The sequence below is a fragment of the Toxorhynchites rutilus genome, chromosome 2, assembly GCF_029784135.1.
Source record: "Toxorhynchites rutilus septentrionalis strain SRP chromosome 2, ASM2978413v1, whole genome shotgun sequence".
Taxonomy (NCBI): Eukaryota; Metazoa; Arthropoda; class Insecta; order Diptera; family Culicidae; genus Toxorhynchites; species Toxorhynchites rutilus.
The window spans coordinates 36,527,607-36,540,173 of NC_073745.1; the positions used below are offsets into that span (position 1 = coordinate 36,527,607).

Below are 12,567 nucleotides of genomic sequence, written 5' to 3' on the forward strand. Positions count from 1 at the left end.
GAGATCGGTATACCGAACGGCCAGTTGAATATTTTCTCCCTCAATCCGTATCAATTCCGAGCGTAACTGAGACAGGGTCTCTCGGAGGTATTTTATTTTGAGTTTCTTCGTTGCGCTCTGTGTAATTAAGTTTAACATTAGAATCAGTGAGCATTTAAATGTATGAGTATACCTTTTGTTGGTCCATTTGCGTTGCCTATCTCACGTGATGTGTTTCAGATAAGTTTTGGATATTGCCCTTTCAAAGAAGCCTGGGATGAAATTGTTTGACTTGAATCACGCGCGTAGTTCGTATCTATATTAAAAATAATAATAACAAACGAAGCTAATTATTGTTCTGAAATACTATAACGACAAATGTGTAGGAAATATGGTGAAACCAAGGCGTTGTACTATAGGTGAACCGCAATGTCAAAATTGCTGTTCGGCCATTGCTCGTGAAAAAACAAATTTGTTTACAAAACAAGTCGTATCTTTTGGTCACAAATGTATTCATTGGCAAAATAGCTGCTCGCGCTTTATTGTCGAATCATAACAGTGCAGAAGGATGTTTTAGTATATCTTTTCGCCTTTCTTTCCAAGCAAAATGTACTTCTGTTTGGCTCCCATCGGCGGGGAAAAGAGTACTATCAGCTTACGGCGTTGGTGACAAAAAATAACGCTGAGCCACAATCATAACCACACTCCCAAGCAAAAAGTAAATAATTCTGAAAGTTACGTCTCGCTACTCGTCTCACGTCATGTCCTGAAAGTGTCAAGAACGAAACACCTATAGTTCAGCATCTTGGGTGAAACTAGTGAGACCGGCAGATAAACCAGGGGTATGACTAAAACGTCAAATCCCTCATATTGTCAGTGTACCCAATATTACTGCGGTTCACTGACATTTTGGTTCTGTCAATTACTGTTGTTTACAACTCGGTCCGGTTATATAGTCGAATAGTGGCTAACTTTGAACTCCATGTTAAATGTGAACACCTCCATGTGAAACCGAAATATGAAAATAGCTCATGCAGTTAGAAATAAAGCAGCGCATTCAATCTTCGCAAATGATATGTTGGTAAACAAATGACGCCATATTGATTTTGATTTTGGGTAGCCTATATTCAATTGATGTCTAACCCCTGAGATAAACAGGCACAAATATCACAACGCTGCTACCTCGTTGAAATTTTTCACGTAGTTATTGCAATGATTGTGTTTACATTTCTTTAGCTACATACCAAGGCGCGTAGAAGTATATCCTAAGGTGGGTCAACTTGCTAAAACCACTCTTCAGCCATCTTGGAAGTCTACTGTGTTTTGTTTGTAAACAAAACACAATACGCTTGTGCCCAAGCTCGCTCGTGATCAGTCTGTCTCTTTCACACTTCAAGGAAAAAAATCCCCTTCTGCTTTCTTCCGTACTGTTTTCATATACCGCTCCCCTAACCAACTTAGTGACGAAACGGCCTCACCTAGTACCATAGACCCGTCTTGCTACATACAAGGCGCCTAGAAGTATATTCTAAGGTGGGTCAACTTGCTAAAACCATTCTTCAGTCATATTGGAAGTCTACTGTGTTTTGTTTGTAAACAAAACACAATACGTTTATTATACCGCTCCCCTAGCCAACTTAACGACGAAACGGCCTCACCTTAAGATATACTTCTAGGCGCCTTGACTACATACGGAGCTATATTCTGACGTCTATATTCACCATTGTTTTCGCGTTCACGTACATCGAGCCGGTGAAGTATGGTGAATTCACCAACAATTCGAATCCACGGTGGAAATTCAGGGTGCTGTTTGACCGAAGTCAAATATTTGACTATTTTTGACAGATAAAATTTGATCCACGTGTACTGATCAGATATATTTGACACAAAACACGACCAGCAAACATTTAGTACTAGTTTGTTTAAACTTTTTTAGACCAATTTGTCATACGATGTACTGACGTACGTTAAATATTTCTGTCAATTTTTTTTGTATTTTTGATGTTTGGCATTATTTGCCACTGTTGATAATTGAAGAGTGGCAAACAAAGTGGCAAGTGGCAAATAAAACTGCCAAAAGAGATACCAGATCTTTTTATTGTTATTTTTCTTAATTTATTTTCAAATCAGTGAAAATCTGTGCAATATATATTTTCCATTTAAATTGTTCAGCCGAGTTTGTCATTCTTTTTATTTCATTAATTCCAACGAAATAAATCAATGAATTTTAGGCCTGAGACACATTGAAAAAAATCGAGCAACATGGATCAATCTGTGCGTCTGGCATTCATGCCCGAAAGTAAACATAGGTAAACATTTCGTAATATGGGCGAAAGGTAAGTTTATTATTTTCTATATGAGATTATTTTTTCTTATTTAATATTAGTTCCTAGGTTTCATCGCGAATGCATCATAACGTAACGGATTGCCTTGGTCGTGTGGATTTTTTTATGGCCAATAAGTGGCGAAAAGGGAGGCGGCTTCGAGAAATACGAGGAAAAACTTTTTCAAGCTATCGAGAATTCCACAGACAAATCTCTACAGACCAGAAAAAACGCATTTCAGGCAATCAACGATGTGCCGGTACATCACTACATCCTCGATACGATCGAAAGCCGTAAGATGACGTGGATGCGATCGAGAAGTCCGTCAAGAAGGGCAAGGGAGCCGAACAAGCGTGTACTGCCCTCATCATTCCGCTGTTGGTGATTCAGCTCAAGGAAATCGACGAAGCCATGCTGAAGCCGGTTCTGTCGGTGGTCGCACATTATACCGTCGCCTCGCACAATGTCCGGGTCGAGTGCTGTATGGATTTGGGTTTGTTTGATTTCCTTAGTTTGGATGATATTCTCTAGCAGCTATGTCAAAGGAGACAACACACCGAGTAGTGGCAACGTCGATTCTGCTGCTCTTAACAGTTCCGCTTATAGCGCTTCGACCCTACTGTTCACGGTAGTTCTCTCGGGGGATTTGGTGTTCCTTGTCAACAGTAACAATGCCATGATCTCATCGATCCAAAAAATCCGTCGGAATGCTTCAGAGACCCCATCTTGACGTAAGAATGGCTGCCGGAAAAAACCATGGCACTCTTTCTGGAAAGTGGCCGCTCTCACGACGACGGCTTCCTTGACGAGGAACCTTCCGATTTGATGGAAGTCATCAAAAAGCTGTCCGCCGATTCCCACAGAACGTTACGGAGAAAAACGTCAACGTTCCGTCAGCGTCTCCACCAATTCACACATGCAGTCAATGCTTGCACCAGCACCGTCACGTCAAATGTCAAACGATTGATTTATTTAATGTTATTCATGGTGTCGCCACCTACAACAATTTTAAATTGCAATGCCCTCTTTCGAATCAGCATGCCTAGAATCAGTTCTAAAATTTGTAAAATTCAATGAAAATCATTGAATTCAATTGCTTAAACTCCGTAGTTCCGACCCTTATTCAACAATAATAATATATAGACCATTTCTCTCAGCTAGTCGCGAATGAGTTTCACTCCGAAATTTGGAACTAAGAGATATGTTGGCATAAAAAGTAAAGTATGTTACTTATAATGGGATATGCCGAGGCACCACTCAGTGTCACATTGGAAGCGATTTTGACCAGTAATTGGACATTCGCGACTGGTGGCGACTTTAAATGTGGGGCCATAATTTGGGCCCCGAACTTAATGTTTACAAAAATGTTCAATTAGAGGTAAAAATTGTCAATTAAAGTATGTTTTCATTATAATTGCATGGTAGAATTACTGACGTAACGTAACGTGATGGGAAGTGAACGTGACGTGGATGTTGTATGTGAATAGCACTTAAGTCTCCATTACGAACGTTCTAACGAATTGTGGACAAAACGGTTCACTTCAATGAACCGTTAACTGACCAACCGTTCATTTAAGAGAACTAGTTCTTTTGAGCAGTTCACTCACTCTTTCGCACAGTAGAGGGATATGTCAAAGCAAGTATAAAAGAGTGTGGGATGTTATGTAGGACTGTTCTGTTCATTCATAAAATGCTTTTTATAAGCAAATAATTATTCGTCCGAATTTTGTGAAAAATATCTTATATCAAACTTTGATTTTGAAATTTTGATTTAGTTCGAACCGTGATTTACTTTTTTAAGCACAAACTAGCTTTGCGTGTTCTTCTTACGATGTTTGGCAATAACTGCTATAGTAAAACTATACTAAAACGCGAACGCCTATCTCAAAATTATGGAGCACAATATAATATGATAGATAAAATGTTTCATATCAGCGACCCGAATATTCATTTACTGTTTAACAAGACTATTTGGAACATTTCGTTTCCGACTGTATTTTCTTGATGAGGTCGATTTACATATGATCTTACTGAAATGTTTACTCCCAACTTAAAAATATGAAATTATAATTTTGTTTGATCAATAATCAAACAATTCAATTTATTATGAAAACGACAATACCGACATCTTATTTTTGTTGTTTCATGGGGCTATCGTTTGTTTCCCTTCGTTAATTTGAGGACTATTTACCTTGCAGCACCATTCATCTATCACTCGTTCGTTTTCTTTCCTCTTATACATTGATTACCCCAAGATGCTAAACTATAGGTGTTTCGTTCTTGACACTTTCATGACAATACGTGAGACGAGTTGCGAGACGTAGCTTTCTGCATTGTTTACTTTTTGTTTGGTTGTGTCGTTATGGTTTCATATCAACTCGCTGAGGAAAACAACTGAAGAAAGAAATAAGCAAATATATATTCGTGAAAAATAGTGTACTAGAGCTGCAATAAGGTATTTATATTATATATTATAACCGCTCCATGTAATGTAATTAAACATACACATACTCTTTACAGATACACAGGTCGGAGGCCACTGATCATTCAACAAGAGCCAAAGGTTGTACCGCTCATGGCAACTCTACACGAGCTGAAGATTGTACCGTCCAGTGACCATTCTACCCTGGATTCCTCGAGTCAAGAGAGACGCACCACGATTGATATGAGGTACAGACTAGGGGGGCGTCGCTGATCAATGGTCAGTTATGCTCCAATAGGAAGTATCCCGTGTCGGCCACACATACATAGTACTGGAGACTGCAACATCCCAATTATGAGATCTTTGTAATACTAACCTCGAGCCAACCGCGAGTAATCGGTTACATATTACTAACATAGTTGTAAGACAAAAATTGTTAAAATATTGGACTCACGGCCCCGTCAAGCTACGTGCCTTCATAAAATATATATTTTGGTAAAAAAATTATATATTCAATATTTTTGGGGGACAGTGAGGATTTGATTAGCTTGTGAGTGTGATAAAAGTGCTATAAGTCTAAGAAATCTGTTGTCCAACTCCTCCACAGATAATCGTTCATCTCGCGGTTCTCTATCATGCCAAAATTATATTGTGAATATTTTATTTACTTCAGATGCCGTATTATTGTGCAGTAAAAGGATGTGGAAACAAGGTTCTCATAACGAAAAATAACCCGGACATTGTTTACCACACTTTTCTCCGAGATGGAGATAAAAATCAAAAATCAAATCATATGCTCACGTCATTTCCATAGAAGCAGTTACGATGACCGACATCAAATGCACCATGAACTTAATGGTACGAGGAAATATAGGATGTTGAATTCCAAAGTTAAACATTTTTTCTGCCTTATATGTATCAGCCATTCCATGTCTAACCGATATAGTGGTTCTCCGATTTTCGTGGAAAGTGGTAGATTGTAGACTTTATTGTAAAATATTAGACCCGTCTTTTCTTGTTTTTTTTTATTAGGGCTGTGTGGTATACGTTGCAAATCGTGAATATTGTCACCGGATTAAGGGCATTGTAGTGATGTAGAACGTTGAACTTTTGACAAGTCTGAAATCGATCCACCGCTGCAACAATAAGAAATTTCTCACCGTGCAATTTTTCGAAATGACTGGTATACTCATCGGCAGTGCGGAAATACTCTCGGCATACAAAGCAGCAGCGCAAAGAGGGGTCCAAATTGTGTTTCAGCATACGTTCCACCGTAGTCACATAACGAATTTCCGATAGAAGTCGATTCGCCGCTACCATCTCTTTAATTTCCTTCAAAACTATGTCGTTTTGTAAAATTGCATCCAGCATACGCAGGAATTTGTTTTGCTTTTTGGAAGTCAACTCTGAAAAATCAACAAATATAATCATTCTTTAGCGGAATAAATATATCAAACCGACCTACCAGCGTGATTGTTCTGTTCTTGCTGCTCCAGTAGGTTGCACAACCGCTCCATGTTCAATTTAAAATGATTTGGTCGATTACCATTGGCATGCTGTTGGATTGGCTCATTACGTGTTATCAAATTGTGGTTCATCAGCACCCAGCCCAACTCGTCCATTTTCACACGAGTGTTGCGGCGCAGTTTTATCTCTTCGAAAAGTTTTTCGCGTAGTTTCCGTTTGATGATGCCTCCGTCCTTGATCAGATTGTGCCGATAAATTCGTACCACGTACGATTCTATTTCATGCTTTTGCCCTGGTGATAAAACAAAAAAAAATAACACTCTCTTTTAAATGCTCAATAAAACCACATACGAAAAACGCTGCTTGCTTGAAAAGAAGCCTTTCCTTGATTGCGCGGCTAGAAGGTAAAATATACTCAAAACATCCTTCTGCACTGTTTTTAATTCGACCGCTGATTGTAGATATCTGAAAAAGTAGAAGCAATTATGAGAAATTGTTATACAAAAAAATCCAGAAAATTACCTGCCTACAGTGAAGCGCGAGCAGCTATTTTGCCAACGAATGCATTTGTCACCAAAAGATATGATATGTTTTGTAAACAAATTTGTTTTTTCACGAGCAATGGCCGAACAGCAATTTTGACATTGCGGTCCACCTATAGTATAGCACCTTGGATTACCCCACACAGTTTGTTCTGAACTGTATGCATAGTTAAGCCAGCGGTCAGTTCGTTCTGAACTGCATATACAGTTCCGCCGGCGGTCATCGTACACAATTCGTTCTGAACTGGTTCTGAACTGCATACACAGTTCATCGTTCACCGTACACAGTTCCTTCTGAACTGAACTGTATACACAGTTCAGTCAGCGGTCAGTTCGTTCTGAACCGGATATGTAGTTCATATGAACTGTTGCCCAGTAGAAAAGAACGACCGTCCGTTCACTCTTTTTGGTGAACTCGTTCTTTTGAACAGTTCATGAACGGTTTGCTCATCTCTAGTCCACTCCCATTTTCGTTTGAATGCGTTTAGGTTCGACAGTCAAACGTTGTTCTTGAATTCACTTCGTATGTTTTCTCGTAGTTTACTGAAACGATATGGTCACAATTTCAAAAACAACTTTTATGAATTTTGTTCAGTGTATAATCAAATGGAGCGCGTTCTCGAAGTTACATAGAAATCATATGCTAGTGCACCCAATGGCGCGTTTTTCAATTTGTTTTGTTCGCCAGCGTTTCGTTTGCATTCGTTTATTCTTTTCGCTGTTGTATGCTTTCTCAACAAATGATTCAATTTTCAACACTTAATTTCAATAATTAACTCTGAGAACAATGGATCCTACAATATCTGTTTCAAAGGTATGATCAGGTTTTCTAATATAATAAATAACTTCAAATTAAACAGATCTCTTCAGGGAATATTTGTGTTCAAAAACGGCGCCACCAAAGCGAAGTCTCGTAGAAAACCACAAAAATGCCAAAACCTACTGGATAAAGCAACAACCAGTGCATTCTGGTACCGTAACTACAATAAACTGTGGTCCCAAATTCGAAATCACTTAGACAAGCTCCAAACGAGCAGTTACGAGAAGATTATGGACAATCTGCTCGGATTCGTCGGCGGATGCTACCAGAGCTTCGAGTACAGTGGGGTCCTACCAACCGCTGCGCTGTTGACTGGCATCAATCAGATCGACCATTTATCTCAGTTCGAAACGCTTGCGGATAACATAAGGAACAACACTTTCTCACTGGTGGTTCTCGTCCAATCGCGAGATTGTCCCAGTGTAAAGGTTGCCATCGAGACGATCGTGTCCGGCTTCGTTGAGGAACAGCGTGCTTCCGATGATGGGGAAAGTAAGCGACTCAAAAGGAATCAGTTGAATTTGCGTGTACTGCGCTCGTGGTATCATGAGAAGCATCAACATCTGGATCGCAAGCCCAATCTGTGCGTTATTATGCCAGACTTTGAGGTTTTCAGTCCGGATGTGCTGCAGGATTTGATACTGATTTTGAAGTAAGTATGGGTTCGCAAGCTTTGACGAGAAACATTTAGAATATAATCTTTTCAGTTCTTACGCGGAAGATCTACCGTTCGTTTTGATTTTCGGTATAGCTACTTCCATTGGTACGGTTCACAGTGTGCTGCCCTATCACGTAACAAGCAAGATAAAGCTGAGTATTTTCCAGTCCGAGCCGTCCATTGTTAATTTGAACAAAATACTCGATAATGTTTTTCTAACACCGTACTGTCCGTTTCATTTATCCGGCAATATGTTTGAATTGCTGGTGGATATCTTTTTGTTTTACGATTTCTCAGTTAAAGGTTTCATCGAAGGTTTCAAGGTAATTCTTCGAGTCTTCATCTTCCGAACGTTTATAATTGATGATTATTTTTCATTCAGTATGCTCTGATGGAGCATTACTTCCAGGGAGCTATTTACGCTCTGTGTAGTGTGGCCAACGATCGTGAAGAGCTCGAAGAAGCTGTCGAACAACTGAGTGCGGTGGATGTTGAAAGCATTCGACAGCTGCTGTCATTCCGACCGCTGATAGAATCGCTCGATAATCCACAGGAAGTCGTTGATTTCCTGACGAAAGACGATTACTTACGACGGATGCTGCCTTCCATGTTGATTGAGGTACACAACTTCTGGTTCACGTTCCACTGTTCGCTGGAGATGTTGCAAGCACTGGTACAAGATCTACCGAAAAACCCACTTGGCAAGCAGTTGAGGGAACTGTATGCGTACTGTATCTCGACCGACGTCACCCAAACAAGCGACTATAAGGAGTGCATGCAGTTGGTGGCTTTTATGTCTAAAGAAGAAATTCTGAGCAAGCTTATGAACGTGCTGGAGGTGATTTTGAAGTACACGGAGTGGAATGACGAGGCGAGCATTCGGGGAGAGACCATTTTCGAGGTAGAGCCTTTGGAGCAAATGAACAATGACTTGGAGAATCTCGCGAGTCAAATCGCCCAAGCTGGCATGGAATTTATCTCAGAGAATGCCAGCGAGATGAATTTAGGTTCAATCGTATCGCCCAATATGGGCCGACAGGAACTGAAACAAAAACTTTTATGTGCCGCTCGTCAGCCAAAAATGGAATCTGCTTTCACCAAATGCGTACAAAGTCTTGTCTCTTACTTAACGAATAATGTTTTCCGCAAATATCTGCGCCCTCTCAGTTGCGGCCCACCGCTGATTGAACTTTTTGTTTTCAACGATGCGGCAACCGTTCGGAGACACATTGTTGGAGTACCGCGTGCAGCGGTTCACACTGCGCTTAACAATCCCCACTACTATCTCCAGTGCGAATGTTGCGAGCTGGATGACGACAGAAGTTTGGTTCCAACTCTGCCGGATTTATCGGTGGCATATAAATTGCATTTAGAGTGTGGTCGAATGATAAATCTGTTTGATTGGCTGCAAGCGTTTCGGACTGTGGTCGATGAGAGCAATGCAGAGGACTCCAAATTGGATCCAAAGATACAGTATGTTCCATTTGAATGAAGTATGTATTCAGTTTCTACTATATATATTTCTTCTACAGAGCTCGCTTCACTCGAGCAGTTGCTGAACTGCAATTTCTTGGATTCATCAAAACTTCAAAGAAGAAAACTGATCATGTCACACGATTGACTTGGTGAGATCTTTCGTCCATTGTTACGAAAATCTTATTTATTTTTTGCATTTATTGTTATTTATTGCATCTCAGCGTTCAAAAAATTGATATTATGTTCGGAGAAATCCTTAATATACTCGTGTATTATTTCGACTAGCAAATTGTTACTGTCTTATAGCGAATTCGTTATTGAAACTGGGTTAGTTTCAAACTGAATAAAAAAAAACTTACTTAGATTACTGTCATGCATAGTACATTATGCGCGAAAATCAGTCCGTTCCAATTAATTCAATCATTCTTCGGCATAAGCTTCGAGTAATCGGTCATGTGCTGTGAACGTCTCTGTTAAAGCATTGTTCTCGGTTACCGTTGGCTGTTATTTTTTTGTTATAGCCCGGGTGTGCTTTTATCGCGCGTTTTCGAACTGTTCGAAATATCGTAAAACGCAGTGTGAACTCGGAATTAGTGAGAAAAGCAGAATCATCAAAGCCTGGCAAGGCCAGCCGGCTTTCAGTTTTCGCCGATTTGTCGCCATCGCAATCGAAGTCGGACATCGGTGGTCAGTTGCACGCACACAATACCAGCGCGATTTGCTGCTCACTTACAGCAGTGTGAAGGAGAGCATCACTTCTTAGTGGTGTGTGATAGTGCCGAGCGCTCAAGCGCTCCGATTGAGAAGCAAGCAGCGGTTGCCAGTTCATCAGCACTGGGGTGCATTGTGGTGAATAGAAATAAATAAGATATAAGATTTATTTTTATTTTTTTAAATTTTTTTTTAATTATTATTATTATTATTAAAAACAAAATATTAGAATATAAGTACCAATTACAGAATGGCAGAAGGAGGGGGAGGATCTCCAGATATGGAGATCTCTGATGATGACTCCCCTCTGGTTGAAAAAAGTTCTAATAAAGGAACAGCGAAGACACTTAAACGCGTTCCTACATCAGAGGATGTTTCGTCCGGGGACGAGTCTGCTAACTCTAGCAAGCCCCCCTCTAAAAAACCTGCAAATATCTCCTCTCCAACCCCCCTCGCTCCTACCCCAGCTCAGATTTCGCCTCCCCATCCTGTTGTCCCCGATCCCCTTGAATCCTCGTCATCTCCTTCTCCTCCTGTTGTCTTCTCTCCACGTGTCAAGGTCTATCCTGAAGATGCACCTGGAACTGGTCCGTGGGTTGTTTTCTTCAGGCCTAAGCCAAACGGAAAAGCACTTAATGTTATTCAGATCATGAAAGATCTGGCAAGATACTCCTCCGTGACAGAAATTTCGAAGGTTAGACCGACCAAACTGCGTGTTGTAGTGGCTGATCGGAAAGACGCAAACGGTATTGTCGTCGACCAGAGGTTTACCCTGGAATATCGTGTCTACGTGCCTTCCCATGACGTAGAAATCTCGGGGGTGATAACCGAAACGGGTCTGACGTGCAAATCAATTATGGAAGGAGATGGCAGATTTAAAAAGCTGCCTTTGATTAAGGTTAAAATCTTAGAATGCCGACAACTCGGCAAAGTTTCCCAGGAAGGAAAAGAATCGAAATTTACGCCGTCCGACTCGTTTAGAGTCACTTTTGCTGGCTCCGCCCTCCCTGACTACGTTATGGTGGACAAATTGAGGCTACCGCTGCGACTCTTCGTGCCAAAGCCCATGACTTGCCTGAAATGCAAGTCAGTTGGTCACACAGCAGCTTACTGCGCCAACAAGGAGCGCTGTGCCACTTGCGGAGAGCAACATGTGGACAAATCCTGCAGTGCGATTGAGCAAAAGTGTCCATATTGCGGAGGAACTCCGCACGTGCTCTCGGCTTGTGAAACTTACAAGAGTCGCTGGGAGAAGCAGAAGCGCTCTTTAAAGGAACGCTCGAAGCGCACTTTTGCTGAAATTTTAAAGGGCGCTTCTCCATTGGCCCAACAGCAACAACCTTTAACCGCAAACAATGTCTTCGCTTCGCTGCCAGTTGACGAAATGGAAGCGGATACAGCTAACGAGGGCACACCGTACATCTTCCAAGGGAATCCCCGGCGCAAAAATGTGACCACTCCCAATGTTCAAGGACAAGCCCCTCCGGTTATACCCTCTGTTAGCATGCCTAAAAAATCGAGTGCAGCGGACAAGCAAAATCAGGTTCCTCCTGGCTTCCGTGGGAATAATTCACCTTCGAACGACCCAGCACTCGAAGGGACATCAAAAACCCCAACTGTCCCTATTTTACCGTCAAGTTCAACTTCCCAATCGGGATTTATAAAGTTGACTGACCTTGTGGCTCAAATCTTCACATGCTTTAATGTTTCCGACTCCATCAGAACCATTGTCATATCAATGCTTCCAGTATTAAAGACAATTTTGCAACAATTGATGCAAACATGGCCCCTCCTTGCAATGATTATCTCTCTTGATGTCTAATTCAAATAGAGAGGTCGGAGATATCACTGTTTTACAGTGGAATTGTCGTAGTCTTATCCCTAAATTGGATACATTCAAATTTTTAATTCATAACTTCAATTGTGATGTTTTTGCTCTGTCCGAAACTTGGCTTTCTTCGCGAGATGATCTCTCTTTCCACGATTTTAATATTATACGCTTGGACCGTGATGATAGATACGGAGGGGTGCTATTGGGGATCAATAAGTGCCACTCATTTTTTCGAATTGACCTTCCATCTATTGGAGGGATCGAAGCTGTTGCTTGTCATGCAAACATCAGAGGCAAATACCTCTGTATTGTCAGCTTGTATTGGCCTCCGAGAGCT

The 12,567-nt window shown here is 40.9% G+C and overlaps 2 protein-coding genes, 1 long non-coding RNA gene and 1 pseudogene across 3 annotated transcripts; 2 read left to right on the forward strand and 2 right to left on the reverse strand.

The window, feature by feature from the left end:
- Positions 1 to 104: 104 nt before the first annotated feature.
- On the reverse strand, positions 105 to 739 carry LOC129771539 (uncharacterized). The gene is made up of 3 exons (XR_008742398.1): positions 639 to 739; positions 173 to 295; positions 105 to 117 (listed from the first exon to the last, which is right to left on the reverse strand). It is a non-coding gene; the product is annotated as an uncharacterized LOC129771539 (long non-coding RNA).
- A 1,565-nt stretch (positions 740 to 2,304) lies between these two features.
- LOC129765664 (uncharacterized) lies at positions 2,305 to 3,436 on the forward strand (annotated as a pseudogene).
- Positions 3,437 to 5,047: 1,611 nt separating this feature from the next.
- Positions 5,048 to 6,851, reverse strand: LOC129768861 (uncharacterized). The gene is made up of 4 exons (XM_055770795.1): positions 6,715 to 6,851; positions 6,544 to 6,657; positions 6,191 to 6,484; positions 5,048 to 6,131 (listed from the first exon to the last, which is right to left on the reverse strand). The coding sequence occupies exons 3-4, from the start codon at positions 6,345 to 6,347 to the stop codon at positions 5,725 to 5,727; spliced, it is 564 nt and encodes a 187-aa protein (XP_055626770.1). The 5' UTR covers positions 6,348 to 6,484; positions 6,544 to 6,657; positions 6,715 to 6,851; the 3' UTR covers positions 5,048 to 5,724.
- A 162-nt stretch (positions 6,852 to 7,013) lies between these two features.
- Positions 7,014 to 9,977, forward strand: LOC129770963 (origin recognition complex subunit 3). Its single transcript, XM_055774173.1, has 5 exons — positions 7,014 to 7,548; positions 7,605 to 8,206; positions 8,262 to 8,535; positions 8,595 to 9,685; positions 9,745 to 9,977. The coding sequence occupies exons 1-5, from the start codon at positions 7,522 to 7,524 to the stop codon at positions 9,839 to 9,841; spliced, it is 2,091 nt and encodes a 696-aa protein (XP_055630148.1). The 5' UTR covers positions 7,014 to 7,521; the 3' UTR covers positions 9,842 to 9,977.
- The last annotated feature ends 2,590 nt before the right edge of the window (positions 9,978 to 12,567 follow it).